Source organism: Colletes latitarsis, chromosome 4 (assembly GCF_051014445.1).
Source record: "Colletes latitarsis isolate SP2378_abdomen chromosome 4, iyColLati1, whole genome shotgun sequence".
NCBI lineage: Eukaryota > Metazoa > Arthropoda > Insecta > Hymenoptera > Colletidae > Colletes > Colletes latitarsis.
The window spans coordinates 43,467,661-43,482,390 of NC_135137.1; the positions used below are offsets into that span (position 1 = coordinate 43,467,661).

At 40.8% G+C, this 14,730-nt stretch overlaps 6 protein-coding genes across 7 annotated transcripts; 4 read left to right on the plus strand and 2 right to left on the minus strand.

The window, feature by feature from the left end:
• Positions 1-60: 60 nt before the first annotated feature.
• Positions 61-2,696, minus strand: LOC143341183 (uncharacterized). The gene is made up of 4 exons (XM_076763909.1): positions 2,194-2,696; positions 1,378-1,605; positions 982-1,186; positions 61-740 (listed from the first exon to the last, which is right to left on the minus strand). The coding sequence occupies exons 1-4, from the start codon at positions 2,264-2,266 to the stop codon at positions 236-238; spliced, it is 1,011 nt and encodes a 336-aa protein (XP_076620024.1). The 5' UTR covers positions 2,267-2,696; the 3' UTR covers positions 61-235.
• Positions 1,384-8,831, plus strand: LOC143341182 (uncharacterized). 2 transcript variants are annotated; one of them, XM_076763907.1, is made up of 7 exons: positions 1,384-1,581; positions 4,490-4,690; positions 5,553-5,641; positions 5,704-5,889; positions 6,051-6,140; positions 6,823-6,991; positions 7,263-8,831. In XM_076763907.1, exons 3-7 carry the CDS (start codon positions 5,566-5,568, stop codon positions 8,404-8,406), a joined length of 1,665 nt encoding a protein of 554 aa, XP_076620022.1. In that variant the 5' UTR covers positions 1,384-1,581; positions 4,490-4,690; positions 5,553-5,565; the 3' UTR covers positions 8,407-8,831. The 2 variants fall into 2 exon arrangements, with proteins under 2 accessions (XP_076620022.1, XP_076620023.1); XM_076763908.1 differs by lacking the exons at positions 1,384-1,581; positions 4,490-4,690 and adding an exon at positions 5,324-5,425.
• A 460-nt stretch (positions 8,832-9,291) lies between these two features.
• Positions 9,292-10,867, plus strand: LOC143341184 (uncharacterized). Its single transcript, XM_076763910.1, has 3 exons — positions 9,292-9,479; positions 9,563-9,847; positions 10,198-10,867. Exons 1-3 carry the CDS (start codon positions 9,389-9,391, stop codon positions 10,563-10,565), a joined length of 744 nt encoding a protein of 247 aa, XP_076620025.1. The 5' UTR covers positions 9,292-9,388; the 3' UTR covers positions 10,566-10,867.
• An 82-nt stretch (positions 10,868-10,949) lies between these two features.
• LOC143341383 (uncharacterized) lies at positions 10,950-11,900 on the plus strand. Its single transcript, XM_076764271.1, has 3 exons — positions 10,950-11,355; positions 11,476-11,624; positions 11,712-11,900. Exons 1-3 carry the CDS (start codon positions 10,950-10,952, stop codon positions 11,898-11,900), a joined length of 744 nt encoding a protein of 247 aa, XP_076620386.1.
• Positions 11,901-12,520: 620 nt separating this feature from the next.
• On the plus strand, positions 12,521-13,471 carry LOC143341112 (uncharacterized). Its single transcript, XM_076763733.1, has 4 exons — positions 12,521-12,540; positions 12,683-12,769; positions 12,841-12,931; positions 13,128-13,471. Exons 2-4 carry the CDS (start codon positions 12,730-12,732, stop codon positions 13,348-13,350), a joined length of 354 nt encoding a protein of 117 aa, XP_076619848.1. The 5' UTR covers positions 12,521-12,540; positions 12,683-12,729; the 3' UTR covers positions 13,351-13,471.
• On the minus strand, positions 13,464-14,527 carry LOC143341111 (putative U3 small nucleolar RNA-associated protein 11). Its single transcript, XM_076763732.1, has one exon. It carries the CDS (start codon positions 14,287-14,289, stop codon positions 13,528-13,530), a length of 762 nt encoding a protein of 253 aa, XP_076619847.1. The 5' UTR covers positions 14,290-14,527; the 3' UTR covers positions 13,464-13,527.
• Between the last annotated feature and the right edge of the window lie 203 nt (positions 14,528-14,730).

The following is a 14,730-nucleotide window of genomic DNA, read 5'->3' on the forward strand; positions in this document are numbered from 1 at the left end:
AAAGACAATCACAATAACGAGAGATCATTCTGTCGGAGCTAAAGGGGACATAATATTCGATTCAGGTTGATCGCGTCCGAATTCTATAGTAGTAAAACAAGAGAGACACAGCGATATTAGATCCGACTAAGAGACGATGGGAATACAATGTGTACGTGCGATACCCTAATCTCTACGAACATATTCGATTTTCATCTTGGCTCGAGGTTGTCGCGTTTAAAGAAAACGAACGCTCTTAAATCTCGTTTACGTGTTGATGTATGTTGTACGCTCTACCACCCCGCCTAGATTCTTTCGGCACCATGACCAGATGTCGGGGAACGATCTTGGACTCGTCGACCCTTTTTCCGAGCGAATCTTTATCCGATAATAATTCCAATGGTTTCGAGTAAACGAAAGTCGTTTCGGCCCCGATCGATCGACCGATCGTCGCCGAACCCTTTAAAACGTTATCCTGAGCACTAAGTAGTTGCTTGAACCGTTCCTCGTTCTTCTCCTCTTGGTCCCAGTGAGTGCGAGCCGATCTCGATGTCGTGGACGCAACGGTTCGTTGATCGATTGCTTGATTGTTGTTTTTGCTGGTCAAGTTCAGCTTCGGATTTAGGTTGAGACCCAGCCACTGGGAGAAAAGAGCTATACCTTGCTCCGCACTGGCGGTCACCGCCGCTATCAGTTCCTCGGTGTTTAGAGTTTCCTCGTCTTCTTCCGTGCTCTCTGCAGCCTCTGCGCTTTCCGTGATGCTGTGAGAGAATTTTAGTCAAAGGAATTAACGGTGGACATTTTCTCCGGCAAACCATTTACCAGCTGTTGTTAACACGTTCAAAATCTCACTCTATCCCTAAACTTTGATTAGACGATAAGGCAGAATTTATGCGAACGTGTTAAAACCCGGTCATCTACAACATGGATAACGTAGCCGGTTTAATGGCATATCTACCTATGTACGTCGTGTTCGCATACTGTTTTTACAATCGTACTCACGCAGACACTTGAATTTGCCGCACGACTTGATTGAAATTGAAGCATCCCATGCGATAGGTGGCTTGCGGTGTACCCAGCAATGCAGGCTCTATTACTAGACAACCATCGTAACCAGCATCGGTTTGTTTGATCGAGGTAAATTTCGCGCATATCTGCGCTAGATCCGACAGAAGATTCATGCACGTCGGTTTGTTCGCTGCGTCGGCTGTGGACAATTTCAATCAATAATTGGAATAACGTTTAAAAGCCTTAACAGTTACAAGTTGAAGCTCGCGAAATATGTCATGTTCGTAGAACGTATCGTTTAAAATAATTAAGATAATTATCGATAATCTCGAAATTTTCGGTTGACAACCCGCAGCCACGAACGAGCAAGTAGACAGCTATACTGTTTACCAATTTTTATAGTGGCATTGTGGACAGGATTGTCACCGTAGCTCAAATTCAACGAGACGTTCTGATCCTTCTGTTTGACGTTGATACAAGCAGCACCGCCCAAATCGATCGTCGCCGTTAGATTTAGATCGACGCAGCACAAACAATTGGAGGTCTGGCACAAACATTGCGACTGCGGCGTCGAGGATCTCCCCACGGCGTCCGGTAGGTCCCATGAGAGCAGCGTCTCTGTCGAGAGAAAATAAAAGGCGTAGGTACGAGAGAAACTCGCCAAGAGAAATTAGAACGAAACGAAAGTCGTCGATCGAAAGTCAATGAAAAAAATCGTTGTGCTCTCCATCGACCAGTTACCATTCACGTTATCAAGTTTTCTCTCGGTAAACTGACACCGATTCTATTTTCATTTTGAACGAAGCGAACGCGTCCGTATTCTCAAACAAGCAAAGAAAACGACAAGTGTGTCGCATCGACGAGTCGGAAACTTCCTTTCACGCTTTACCGGGACAAGGTGCTGCTCTTAAAAATGCTATTTTAACGTCTCTAAAAGAACATCCAAGATCTCTTTAACGCAAAGTACAGCAGAACAGCAATGAAATGAAAAGGAATGAACAGGTAACGCGAGTGAGAATTCTACATATGTATGTATAACCAAGCTCGGCATAAAAACTCAAACGTTTGCACCGTTCGAGGGAAAAGGTAAAGAGAGCTAGCTCTAACGCGTGTCATCGCACTACGCTGTTACTGATAGTAGGTACTTATCCGATCCACGCAGAGCAAAACGTCTTGGAAAAAGCCGCGAGTAGCTGATCCGCTCACCAAGAAATCCAGCCGATGACACCGCGACGACGACGGTGGTCAGCAACACCAGGATCGTAGACCTCGCGGCCATCGTTTTGCTTCCGTAATTTTCGGTCGAGAGTCCTACTTGAAGGACCAAGAATCCTCGCAGAGAGTCCGTTGGAACGCGACGTGGATGTTACCGTACCAACTGTCAAAAGGATACGCAACGTTCAAGAGGCTGGAGATCCTGTCTAACAAGGAAGAAGCTTAAATCTGGGCACAAAGCCGGCCGTGGGTCTCGGATCGGCGATCGGTCGGCAGTCGGCACGAAAACTGGCGACAGGATTGGCCACAGCGACGATCAAGTGCCACGCCATTGGCCGAGGTGCGGAGGTAACAACGGGCAAGGAACCTCATCTGGGTGACCGGGTGACCTCCTTTGGCAACCTAGTACCAAGAGAGGACTTGCGTACATAGTACGCGAAACCGTCCCATCTGCGGCTGGTCTGGCCGCACGGACGGGCCCCGACAAAAAACAAACTGACAACGACGATGGCTACCGTTTAGAACGCGTCAGACCATTTACATTTTCCTTTTTCTTTTTCATTTTCACGAAACAGAAGCCTCGCTCGCGAGATCCTTTGTAATCTCCTCGGACTTTTACCTCGTCTACACATCTATATCTATGTATATTTTAATAATCTGATTTTCTATTTTCAACCCACCGAGCCTCGTTGTACCTTTTTAAGCAATACGTCGTTTGCGACAGCTACTCTATTATTTACTATTTCCGAGTACCGATTCTTTATTTCTCTTTCCCATTCTGCCAGCTGCCACGACACACCGACGATACAGACAACACGCGACGCTACGAAAATCAAACACCCGTTGCCTTCGATTTCCATTAGATCGTTTCGTTCGATCAAGTATATGTATACCTTCGGTTTTTTCGCGGCCGATCGCGCGTGTGCGCGGAAGGAAAACATCGAACGAAAGGGGAAGGGAAAATAACGTATCCTTGGTTGGATAGAGAAAACCATTCTGGTTACGGTTCGACGTTGGACAAAACGTATTAGTTGGCAATAATATCTACCCTACGATCTTTGCTTGCACGATACAAAGAGTGCGAAAAGTGGAAAGTCGGGTGGCGCGGCGACGAAACCAATCTATTAAAATCTTTCGACCGATCCTTGATTTCTTTTCCTGAGCTGCTGTTGATTTCGACACGGTGCTTGCGTCCAAAACAGATTATCCCCTGACGTTACGTAAAAACTCGTTCCTCGTCCTGACCTACATTTTCATAATTTCCAGTTTAGACGGTTTATGTTCGAGTCCGTGTTATCTTAAAATACACACCGATTTCCGAGGTAAGCGTTTCATGGCTGATTGTCATCGTGGAATCTCCATACCGTTGGACAAGTATTAACCAAGGTAAACCACTCTTGGTCACTACTTTCTTCGACCTACTGACCGAACAAAGACCTCACTGAAACGCAGCTCTGTCTAAAGATTTCGGAGATTTTAGCTTGCAAACGAATCAATATTCACACCTCGATAGTACATATCTATCTAATTCGTATCCCATCATTTGTATTCGGGTATTATACATACATATGTATATGTTATGTACGTAGTTGGAAGATTGCATACGAGACACTAGTTTGAAGGTCGGTGAAAACACCACGCGAATTGTATCGTAGATGTAAAAGCGAGCTGTTGTACGTTCGATGAATGAAGAATCGCTCATTGTGGATGCACCGCGGACACCTTAGGACGATAGAATCTTATGGCGGGTGAAATTGCCGGAAAGTGGGACTCGCGATTCTGGTTTCTGCCATTATTATTTATTTAGAACATAAATTCATCTCTGTATCACGTATCCACGTAGGTACGTGTATAACAGAAAAAGAAAAAACTATATTGTTTTTCTGAATATTTTATTCATAAATTGCGTACCGCTTAATTATTCAAACGGATTAACGTAAGAGGGGATCGGTCGACAACGGGGGGACGGACTCTCTGGTTCTTGTTTTCCTTCTCTTCGTAACATCTTGCAGACTCGTAGCTGCACAAACCTATATCTACATACATCCAAGTATCTATACATATGTATTTTCATACGAGACGAGTGATCGCGCGACGCAACGCCACGTTATTATGAAATTGTTCATTCTGTTAATGGTTCAGGCAGCAACGAAAACGCGTAAGGTTTCGTTTCAGGAAGGTTTCAAGTTCTCTGTTTCGACAAGTGATCCTTGTTGCTGGGAAATCGTTCCCTTATTTACCTGGAACGTATTAGAGTGTTTAATAATCGTAGCGTTGACCGAGGTAGGTGGTGGTGGCTTGACCGACTTTTAAAGAAACCTTTGGGGGGAGTTGGGCGGCATCTTCAGTTAGACATTGGCCTCCGTAAGACGAAGAGTCGGAAAAAAGAGCCGAAGGGTGCGACGAAGAGAGACGAGGACGCATTTTCCGAAGAATCGACAGACTTTTAATCAAATTTTTATCCGGAATTTCTTCCTTCGTTGTACAGGTGAGTTTAAACTAGTTTACTAACGTAGCTAGTTTCTTGTTGTTCGACAAGAACATTTTCATTTAAATCGTTGATGCAATACCGCGAACAGAAACCTTCATATCAACTGGTTTCCTTTAATTTCATTCTTCGACAAGTACAACTAGGTAACCTATTTACAATTGTTCGAATCACCGTAGCGTACCTACTCTATTATTTTTATTCTTTCTTCAGGCAAATGTACAGTTGTAGAAATATCGATATCGTCGAATATGTTGATCGATATCACAGAGTCGGAAAAATAGCTCGAACGAACATACCAAGGTGTACCGATCTACCGGTTCCCGCGCCATGACCATACGTATAATCGCAATCGCATGCCTTTTCGATCGCATTACCGAGGTGTATGTACCAGTCGAACGGTGAACACGTCTTTGACCGTGACCGGGATTTAGGTCAACCGGTCGACGGTAGACAGGAGACGAGAGGTTCCGTACCGCATCGTACGACTCTGCCGTTCGAAATTCTTATTGTCCCCGCGTGTTCTCTGCTCGAAACGATTGCCTCGCTACACGGAACAATCGTCGCTTTCGTGCGTTATTGTTAACGAGCGTATCACGCGACGGTTCGTATTGTTCGCCAAGTTCTGCCGCGTCCGGTGTCTCTGCGCGTTCCGTTACTTTTCCTACCTGTTTCTCGATGGATTTTACACCTGTTCTTCAAACGACCAACATTCAAGGATCAACCGACAATTCGGTAAACCAATTTACCAAACAGTTTCTACTAGTTTCCTTGTTCTAGATTTTAGCTACAGTATCTTATTAGATATTAATAGATATGTGAGCGGACGTTATAGGTGGCATTCTTGAACTTTGCGTTTCAGAACTAACGAAAGGATGCGATTGTCGGCGGTGATCGAGCTGTTGCTAATTCTGCTGCTGGTCGCGTTTGCTGCTTACGGCAGAGTTATCGGTATGATTCTCTTTCATCCACCCTAATCTTTCAATTGATTATCAACACCGTTTAAATTTCAGAACACGATCGGGTCGTACAACAAACGATCAAGGATGCTAATGATTTCGAGCAAAGTAACGTCGGAATATCGACTTTATCGCTGAAACAAGCGACCGACAATGTCAACAGATATTGTACCTGTAACGAGAACATATGCAATTGCTGCAGGGACTTTCACATACCATTGGTACAGTTGCAGGGACCAGGTACATAATCTTTGTTTCTCTTGATCGAAAGCAACAGAACGTACAGACTATAAACGTTGAGAAAATGAAATAACGTAATATGCTTCCGTTGCTTTACGCGTTATTCGCGTTTTCAATAGCTACCAAACAGTTAAATATATTGGTTGTATTCTTCGTTCCAGGATGCGCGTCGTTGCAATATTTGCAGGAGGACAATTTAGCAGTGCAGCTGAGCTTCGGCGACAACATTTTGACCAGCACTATCGTTAACGGTAAATATAGTGTTTATAAATAAATTGCATATCGTTGATCGAACAATAACATTTAAAATACACGTATTTTTTTTATCGATGGTATTCCACTTGAACAATAACGAAGCATCGTTATTACAATTAACATTTCTCCTAGCTGCGTCGAATCGCCTAAAAAGCTAAAGAGTCAACAGTTTACAATTTCGAGAACGTTCTGCGCATTTGATATTTATCGAATTGCCGCTGAACGCTATTCGCGTGAAAAGTTTCTTTAGGGTTCATAGACACGGGCGCTCGGAAACTGATGTCGCGCGACAATTACCAACGTAAAGGCTCATCCAGCCGTTCGACGTGGACACCGGTCGTGACGATGAATTCAGGAAACGCTGTTCGACTTTCACCCAAAGCACGTTCGATCATTGATTTGAGGTTCATGAGGTTCATTCTCGCGGCAACAAAAATCGATTTCTCTTTTAAACGTAAACACTAAAAACCGGATGTCGCGTAAAAGATAAGATATTAATGACGCTGAGGAGTCGTACCGTTGGATTTACATACATACATACACGTCCGGATTGGTCACGCGTCAAGGTGAAAGTCATACAGCTGGGTGTATTAAACGGTAACACAAAGGAATGCGTTTTCGAAAAAGTCGGACTTGGTTGGTTCCTAGATAACAGATTAAATGCGACGGGGGTTTCAGGAAGGAATCCAAAGCCGGTGTGCGTTCCATTGCCAGGAGGTTTTACGAAATTCTGCGGCAGGATTTATTCGATTCAACGCGACGCCAAGAACCATTTTAAAGCCTGTCTCGGGCTGGAACTACAGTCCTCGACCGAACTCGAAGCGAGTTTACGCGTAAGCTGTTTCAGGTAACGCTAGAAATTCTAGTATCGTTTTAGAATCTTTCCGTTTTAGCTACTTTACGATCTACAAGAAACAAAACCACTGTAATTCAAACAACATTAAGGTATAAAATAATTAAAAAGTACGTATTCGTTTCTATTAACGTTTATTTTCGGGTATCGATTATCTTTTTTCTCTCCAATCGATCGTCTCGAATTTAAATATTATATTTTTTTTCTGATAAGTAATATAAAACCCAACGTACGTGCTATTATCGAAGGAAATTGTTTGTCCAAGATTTGGTCCCGACGGTTTGAAGTTGCGTCCACCGGAGCCGCTCCCGGTCGTTGAAGCAGAAACCCCGGAAGACGACGACGACGACGATTTCTTTGGTCTGGATTCTGACGAGGACGATGACAACGAAGGGGACACACCGTTAGTCAACTCTGTGCCAAACTCTTCGGACGAAGAGGACGACGAAGACGACGATGACGACGAGGATGTCCTTGGATTTGATGCTCTTCTAGACATCATAACGGGCGACGACGAATCCTCAACGAAGAAACCGAAGCTCACCACAGCCACGCCACTTGTTCAGTTTACGATTCCGATCCTGACGAAACCAACGTCTGTCTCGCTCTTGGAGTCGCACGAGGTGGCTACCGTTGAGAACAGTGTGACCAACCACAGCGAAGAGGAAAACGAGTACAATCAGTCTTTAAACGCCGACGTCCAAGAGTTTCCCGTCACAGACACGGCATCGAACGGAGTCGAAGAAATCATCACCGATGCTTCCAATAAAATAGCTACGTACGCGAAGCCTGCTAAAACTTCGACGAACAAACTGACGATGTCGGAAGCGAACAAGAAGAAGCCTAGTGTCCCGAGTAACAGCATCAACGCGATCGAAAATGAAACGAATAAAAAAAAACCTTTGAATAAACCGGTGAAAGATGACGATGATGGTGACGACGATATATTAGGGACCGATTTGGACGATGACGACGACGACGACGACGGCGACAACGACAACGACGACGACGATGACGACGACGATGATGATGAAGAGATTTTAGCCGATGTCGGTGACGAGAACGATAGCGACGAAGGAGAAGAGTACAATCAGGACGAAGAAGGTGAAAAAGAACACGAGAATGACGAGGATGAAGATGAAAAGGCTGAAGATGTCGATGCCCTTATTGACGACGACGACGACGACGACGACGACGACGCTGAGGATGCTGTGATCAGTGCTCTGGTGTACGATGAGAAGGAGGATGGTAAGAAAAATAAGATAAAAAAAGATCATCAGGCAAACAATGCTGACGACGACGACGACGACGACGACGACGATGCGGATTACGGGCTCGGTATTTCCGGACTTCTGGCAAGAAACAGGCACTCGAGAAGCGGTCGCCAAAGCAAAGTTATGAGACTTTGAACACCGTTTTTGTCTATTCGCATGTCGGTCGTAGGCCACTTGAAACTCACGAAACGAGACTTTTCGAATCCTTTAAACGATCGATCGATCGCACAAGGTCTTGGTCGTTGAGTGATTTAGATCGAGCAACGGTACGCTGTTTGCTAGATTGAGAAATATGGAGACTGATGATTACTTGTTTTCCTCCTTGTATTCTTCTTCTTTTTCTCTTTCTCTTTCTTTCTTTATTATATGATTGTCGATAAGTATAGAAAGAATGTTCTAAATACATAAATACAAAGACGTGGATCGAAAATGATCAAACGAGTCGCGAGCATTGCTTGCGATCTCAAGCCATATCGAAATGTTTCATTAGTATAATGTTATTTAAGACAGGCACATATTTATATTTATACACTTATTTAATTTATTTATTTAAACTATAATTAAACAAATCAAATAAATGAGTATTTCCACAGAGGTTGTGCACGTGCGCGTGTTTTTATCCTCACAAATCATTTTTATCCTGAAATCGGAAAACTTGATTACAAAAAACAAGAGCTGTAGAAAAATTACGAAACAAAATTATGTATATCGAGCTAATACATGATTCGCATTCCCAAACGTTTTTCTCATAGTTTTTATTGTAATCGTAACAATATTTCACAACATTCGGTACAATTTACATATCTCGTTCGTTGAAACTTCAAACTGCAAATTTTTAAATAATTTAATGATTTATTCTATTACCGCATAAATAAACGTTTAACAATCTTGAAAATTGGTTAGGCTTAAAAGAAATATCGTACAAGTATGCAATGGCGGTCGTGGTTAAGCAGGTATCCTGCCTTCGATTCTTTCGATCTTACTTTCCCTCGACCATTCATGCATAATTAATGAGCACAGAAGCATCGAGGTACTGTGGAAGTTTAACGCTTTAACCGGAATTCAGTACTCGAGCAGAGCCGATCGACGGCAGACGTTCTCCTTCATCGGACGAATTATGTTGGCCAAGTTGTTGATCGTTTTCGTGCTGTTTTTCGCGGTAGAAAACATTTCTAGCGCTACGTTTGATCGTAGGAAGCATCATATAGGTAACGAGTAATATTTATAACACAAGAAAGTTTAATCGATTACCGGCATAACGTCCAAGTTATTTGTCTCTAAACGCGCGCAGACATCCGTCGATACAATGCCTCCTATTACGATCCGAAAACCGGAGTTGGACTGAAAGCAGAATTAGAGGATTCTAGCAGAGATCCTTTGACTGTCAAGATTGCATTCAGAGGTTTGCCATGCAACTGCGAAAACCTCACCTGTACCTGCTGTACCGGCGTTAATATAACGGCGATCAACTTTAATCGTCGCGGATGTACAAAATTCACTTACGATCCCTTAGAATTCGCTATTAAAATGACATTGATCTTGAACGAGAGAGAAATCTACACCAATTCTTTTTCCAGTAAGTACTCGATCACACTATTAACACCTAATTTTAGAAATCCCGAAAACTAGATGATCATCTATTGTTTTCACGTTGTTAAATGTGCGTAAACAATATTTAACGATATAAGTGTATAATAATAGTAAACGAAAATGAACAAATGAAGATGATGTACTTTGGCAAACGTAAAGTTTTACGAAATGTATTTTATTCGTTTGACTATCGAGAAGAACGTGTACATTAACAAGCTTGCTTTTTATTTATGAAACGTAACTTGAAACTCTAACGTTTCGAAGAACTCGCGTTGGTTCTTACAGCTTATACTCATTGTGGACGACCGTTTTTCGTATCCTCTGTTAACGTTACAGTTAAAAACCCGCCTCCGCTGTGTGCCCCGATACCCTACGTGCCTTTCATCAGCTTCTGCGTCCGCTTCTTCGACATGTACACCGTCGGGAGAAATTTACACACTTGCATCGACTTCGAGACGCGAATCGTCGGTTCGCCGATCTTAATTTTGCACTTCAACTGTGTACAACTGGGAAGCGATGGCATCTCGTGGTCGAGACCTGGAAACGATACCGATGTTGCTGCTCTACAAACGAAACCAGAACCAAGCGAACCAGAAGAGTACGATGAAGTGGACTTTGAACAACAAGATCTTGAGATTTACGTAAACTATACTTCGACACTGAGTCCCGAAGAGGAGGCGCTTATTGGACAACTCAAATTGTGATCGTTATTTTCGAGCTACGATCGAATACAAGATTATTAAATTTTCATTTATACAATTATGCATATTTATTGTTTTCCATCTATGAAACTATACAATGTTACCTGAAGAAATAAATGGCATTACCGCCGCACCGGTAGCAATCGATTAATTTACTTTCAATCAGTACCTGTCGTTTCTTCTCTTTAATCGAAATGCCACGAGAATTGTCTAGAAAACGAAACGCGGATAAGCAGTTCTCACCGAGAACCTCAATTTCTCCACTAAAACGAGGTCAGAGTAAGATGTCCGTTAACCGACCAGTCGAGTTTTGATCGTCTAGCAAGGAGCACTCTGACGAAGATGTCCTCTCGCAACAACCAAGTCCTAACTGGCTAAGCTCGAACAATGAATACCGTCTGGTTGCTTTTTATCGGTTTTCTTTTTATTCAAGACACATTTCAAAGGACCAATCAGAGGGAGGTCAGTCGTCCGGAAGAGATATCAAAGCCTTCGATAAATAAATCGTCATCGCCATCGAGATCGAAAAACGTCCATTCAAAAAATTTGATAGAATTGCAGAAGATATTAAAAGAAGCGACCAATTCCACATCGAACACAACTAACCAGGTGATTGCGACGAGACAAGGTCCGTGCCAATGCGGCGGTGGTCTTTGTAGCTGTTGCTCAAAAATTTTATACGATACCTGGAAACAAAAGGCTTGCGTGAACGTCACCTACGAACCGGATGAGTTCAGTTTCACAGCGAAAATTTCGATGAACGATAGAGTGCTATACACCAGAACTGTGTCCGGTAGGTTTACCGATACAATGTCTACGTATGTTTTAGACGTATTTATAAAATCGAGAAACCTATAAATATTAGAGAGCAATCCAGTAATGAAATCTATTTGATGAGTATTTCATGATTTAGGGAAAAATCCGCGACCTGTGTGCGTGCCAGTACCACGAATACCAATCGTTAAAGCCTGTGTCAGGTTTTACAACATATATTTCCAAGGTAGAAACATTCATCTATGCATAAATATGGAGGGGAAGTTCAGAGAGACTACCATGTTTAAGGTAAATTGTTCAAATCTTACGTGTTATGGAGACAAGTGCTTCATTTTACCCGTTTTTTCAATACATAATATCTACGTATATTTTCAGGTCGGACTGGACTGCATCAGATTCGGTTCTAATGGCTTAGCTCTGGTAAAACCGGAGGACGGAGGCGGATTAGGCCAAATAGAATTCTTGCCAGGTGATCTTGACGATGATGAAGATGAAGATGAAGACAATTATGATTACGAGGACGACGACGACGACGACGACGACGACGATTTACTTGATTTTTAAGGGAACCAGAGATTCTATTAATGACTATAAGCGTGGCCGATTTACTAATACAATCATGCATTGATTACTATCACTGTATTATAATAATTTTGATTATTGTATGTTTTTAAAAATGTATTATACCTTCTTTTAGAAAAGAAGAGACGAATAAACAAATACATTAGAAAGTTACTTTTTCAGTATACCTCGGTAATTTTATATCCTGTTGAGTAACCACCGATCCGAGAACAAATATGACAGTATTGTTTAGAGGAACACCAATCGTCGATGCTGTTCGCTGCAATCATCGGACACGCAACCAGTGTATCTAACAGAAAAGTACATTTTAAGATTCTAAGCATGAATTCTAGAATATGCAATTTCCTAATTTCGTTTTGGTTACATTTATTCTTTCAATGGTCCGGCGCTATCACAAAAAACAGTTTGTTTTCCTTATTTTTTCTTTCGTTTAACATTGATTTTTAATTTTGTTCGATAAAGAAATATATTTATACGATATTATTAGGTTTTCCCATGTCGAAAGAGTTCCTGACCTATCGAACGATATCAACCTTTCAGAAATATTGTACGTGTCCAATGATTTATTCGTGTTTCTGCTGTCAGACTGTGATTATCTTACATACTAAAGCTGAAAAAAATCGTAAGTTTTTAAAGCTGCAACATTTTTATCTCTGGTTGTTCCTTAATTAATATTCTTTGTTCTTTAAGTTAATCTTTTATTGTATTGATCGCTTAAATTGCCCTGGTTATAAATTTATTCAACTTGATACCATTTTACACAGTTTGCGTGAATGTTGCTTATCAAAGGAATGGATTAAATTTCATCGTGATGTTGAATTCCAACAGTATACAAATCAGAAGCGTCACGGGTAATTATTATCGCGGCTTTCTTGAACATTTCCGTTAGTAAGTCATTAATTTTTAATCATTTTTTTTACAGATTATAAACCGTTCAAGTTCTGCGTTAATGTACCAGGATGTTTTTTTTCATCCGCGTGTGTTAACGTTTTGGAGCTTAATCAGTTTTCCAGGTACGATACATATAATATAATCTCTAATTAAATTTTCTTGTATTCGTGATTAACGATCTTAGTCGCTAGTCGAATCGTCTTAATTTTTCCCTCCAACTAAACTAATTTGAAATTTTACGAGGTCCGTTACGGTTTGCCTTCGATTGGACGTTTTCTCTAAAAAACGACACTGGCAAATGAATTATGATTGCGTTAGCATAGCAACAGAACAAACAACGAATGGAACTGAAATATCTTTTGGGACGTCTACAACACTGGAAACCAAAATGACGTCGGCATTATCTAGCAGTCAGATTACGATGATAACTACGATCACGACAACAATGACAACTAAAGCTAAAACTGAAGGTATGACTCGAGATGTGGAAGTATTGACGGTACCAGAAAGCGAATCTACAACAATCGTAGATATTGATTGACCACTTATGGTCTTTAAAAAATAGTATACTTGATATGCAAAATATTTTCCTGATCGAGATTAAATTTTCGCTATAATACGTACAAAGTAGCGATTAAAGAATAAATGCAACAATTTTTTCCTTCGAACAATTAAAAACATTTATTAAAAAAACAATTTATACACAATAAATAATGAATCATCGCTTCCTCTCAAATTTCCATTTGTAAACAGGAGCAGAATCCTTGCTACCCTTGGACACTAATTTGGGTTTGGTGATTTTCTTATCTTTCAATGCTCTTTGTATTTCTAATTTTTGTTGTACAATGGTCAACTGATGCTCTCTGTCGATCCTTTTCTGCAATTCTTTATAAGTCATGCGTTTCCTCTGTTCAATTTTACTTAAAATAGCCTCGTTTACTTCTGGTAATTTCATGTTCTTTAATTTGCTCAACTTTGGTCTATTTGTACGTCTAGATATTAATGCTGGATGAGTATTCAGTTTCTTGGCAATGTCAAAGTTTCTGACTTGTTCTGTATTATCCAGGAAAAATATGTGTGTATTTTCAGTTTCGTTGGCAGCATCTATCATATGCAATTGACTTTGGAGCTTGTCTATTTTCTTTGCCTCTATGTTTCTTTTGTGAGCAACGTATCGAACATCTTGAGTTTCCATTAATTGTATCTGACTTGGTGTACAAGTATCGTCTTTGCTCTTTTCCCTGTGCACGCCATTCTCAATTTTCGAATTGATCATATGAAAATAAAATTCATCTGGATTTTTATTCAGAGCACGTTTACGCAAAAGCTTCAACGTTTGTTGCTTCTCTTGATAATCCCTAGCTCTAGAGATATAGTCTTTCTTCTTTTCCAGAAAACCCAAATGTTTACGCGATTCCGGTTGATGTCTTTCCCGATGAGTTTTTTGAGTTGCTTTTGCTGCTTTCTTCCACGAAGACATGTTTCAACACGACAAAATTCGATAAACAATTTTATTCGAAAAATCCTTGCTGATTAAAAAGTAATTTTATGGATTTAGACAATTATATGGTTTTAAAGAGTAAAGAAACATACGCAGATATAATGCACCATTTAGCTTTTTTTTTTATAAAGAAATATAGTATCAATTTATTTGAAATATTACAACACCGAATAACATAACCTTAATCAGTAGTAAAGGCAAGTAAAGGTTAGGATATACACGTGTTGTAAAATCCGATTGACCCGACACCTAAATAGTAACCCTGTAGAAGGAATATTTTAAATAAATTAATAACATGAAATACTTTTCTTTTATTTCGTTATTTTATTATTAACAACAGGGACAAGCAATTTTCGATTCACCTAAGAATATCTTAATTATACAAATAACGATCTATAATAATAATAATTAAACGATGTA

Bases quoted from the DNA above. Each gene is read 5' to 3' on its own strand.
- LOC143341183 (XM_076763909.1), bottom strand. From the start codon at position 2,266: ATGGCCGCGAGGTCTACGATCCTGGTGTTGCTGACCACCGTCGTCGTC. The intron at 1,606-2,193 runs GTGAGCGGATCA...TTCTCTCGACAG, and splicing joins GTCATCGGCTGGATTTCTTG to AGACGCTGCTCTCATGGGAC. The intron at 741-981 runs GTGAGTACGATT...ATTCTCTCACAG, and splicing joins CGGCAAATTCAAGTGTCTGC to CATCACGGAAAGCGCAGAGG.
- LOC143341182 (XM_076763907.1), top strand. From the start codon at position 5,566: ATGCGATTGTCGGCGGTGATCGAGCTGTTGCTAATTCTGCTGCTGGTC. The intron at 5,642-5,703 runs GTATGATTCTCT...TTTAAATTTCAG, and splicing joins TGCTTACGGCAGAGTTATCG to AACACGATCGGGTCGTACAA. The intron at 5,890-6,050 runs GTACATAATCTT...TCTTCGTTCCAG, and splicing joins GGTACAGTTGCAGGGACCAG to GATGCGCGTCGTTGCAATAT.
- LOC143341184 (XM_076763910.1), top strand. From the start codon at position 9,389: ATGTTGGCCAAGTTGTTGATCGTTTTCGTGCTGTTTTTCGCGGTAGAA. The intron at 9,480-9,562 runs GTAACGAGTAAT...AAACGCGCGCAG, and splicing joins TCGTAGGAAGCATCATATAG to ACATCCGTCGATACAATGCC. The intron at 9,848-10,197 runs GTAAGTACTCGA...TTAACGTTACAG, and splicing joins CTACACCAATTCTTTTTCCA to TTAAAAACCCGCCTCCGCTG.
- LOC143341383 (XM_076764271.1), top strand. From the start codon at position 10,950: ATGAATACCGTCTGGTTGCTTTTTATCGGTTTTCTTTTTATTCAAGAC. The intron at 11,356-11,475 runs GTAGGTTTACCG...TTCATGATTTAG, and splicing joins ATACACCAGAACTGTGTCCG to GGAAAAATCCGCGACCTGTG. The intron at 11,625-11,711 runs GTAAATTGTTCA...GTATATTTTCAG, and splicing joins GAGAGACTACCATGTTTAAG to GTCGGACTGGACTGCATCAG.
- LOC143341112 (XM_076763733.1), top strand. From the start codon at position 12,730: ATGTTGAATTCCAACAGTATACAAATCAGAAGCGTCACGG. The intron at 12,770-12,840 runs GTAATTATTATC...TTTTTTTTACAG, and splicing joins ACAAATCAGAAGCGTCACGG to ATTATAAACCGTTCAAGTTC. The intron at 12,932-13,127 runs GTACGATACATA...TGATTGCGTTAG, and splicing joins GAGCTTAATCAGTTTTCCAG to CATAGCAACAGAACAAACAA.
- LOC143341111 (XM_076763732.1), bottom strand. From the start codon at position 14,289: ATGTCTTCGTGGAAGAAAGCAGCAAAAGCAACTCAAAAAACTCATCGG.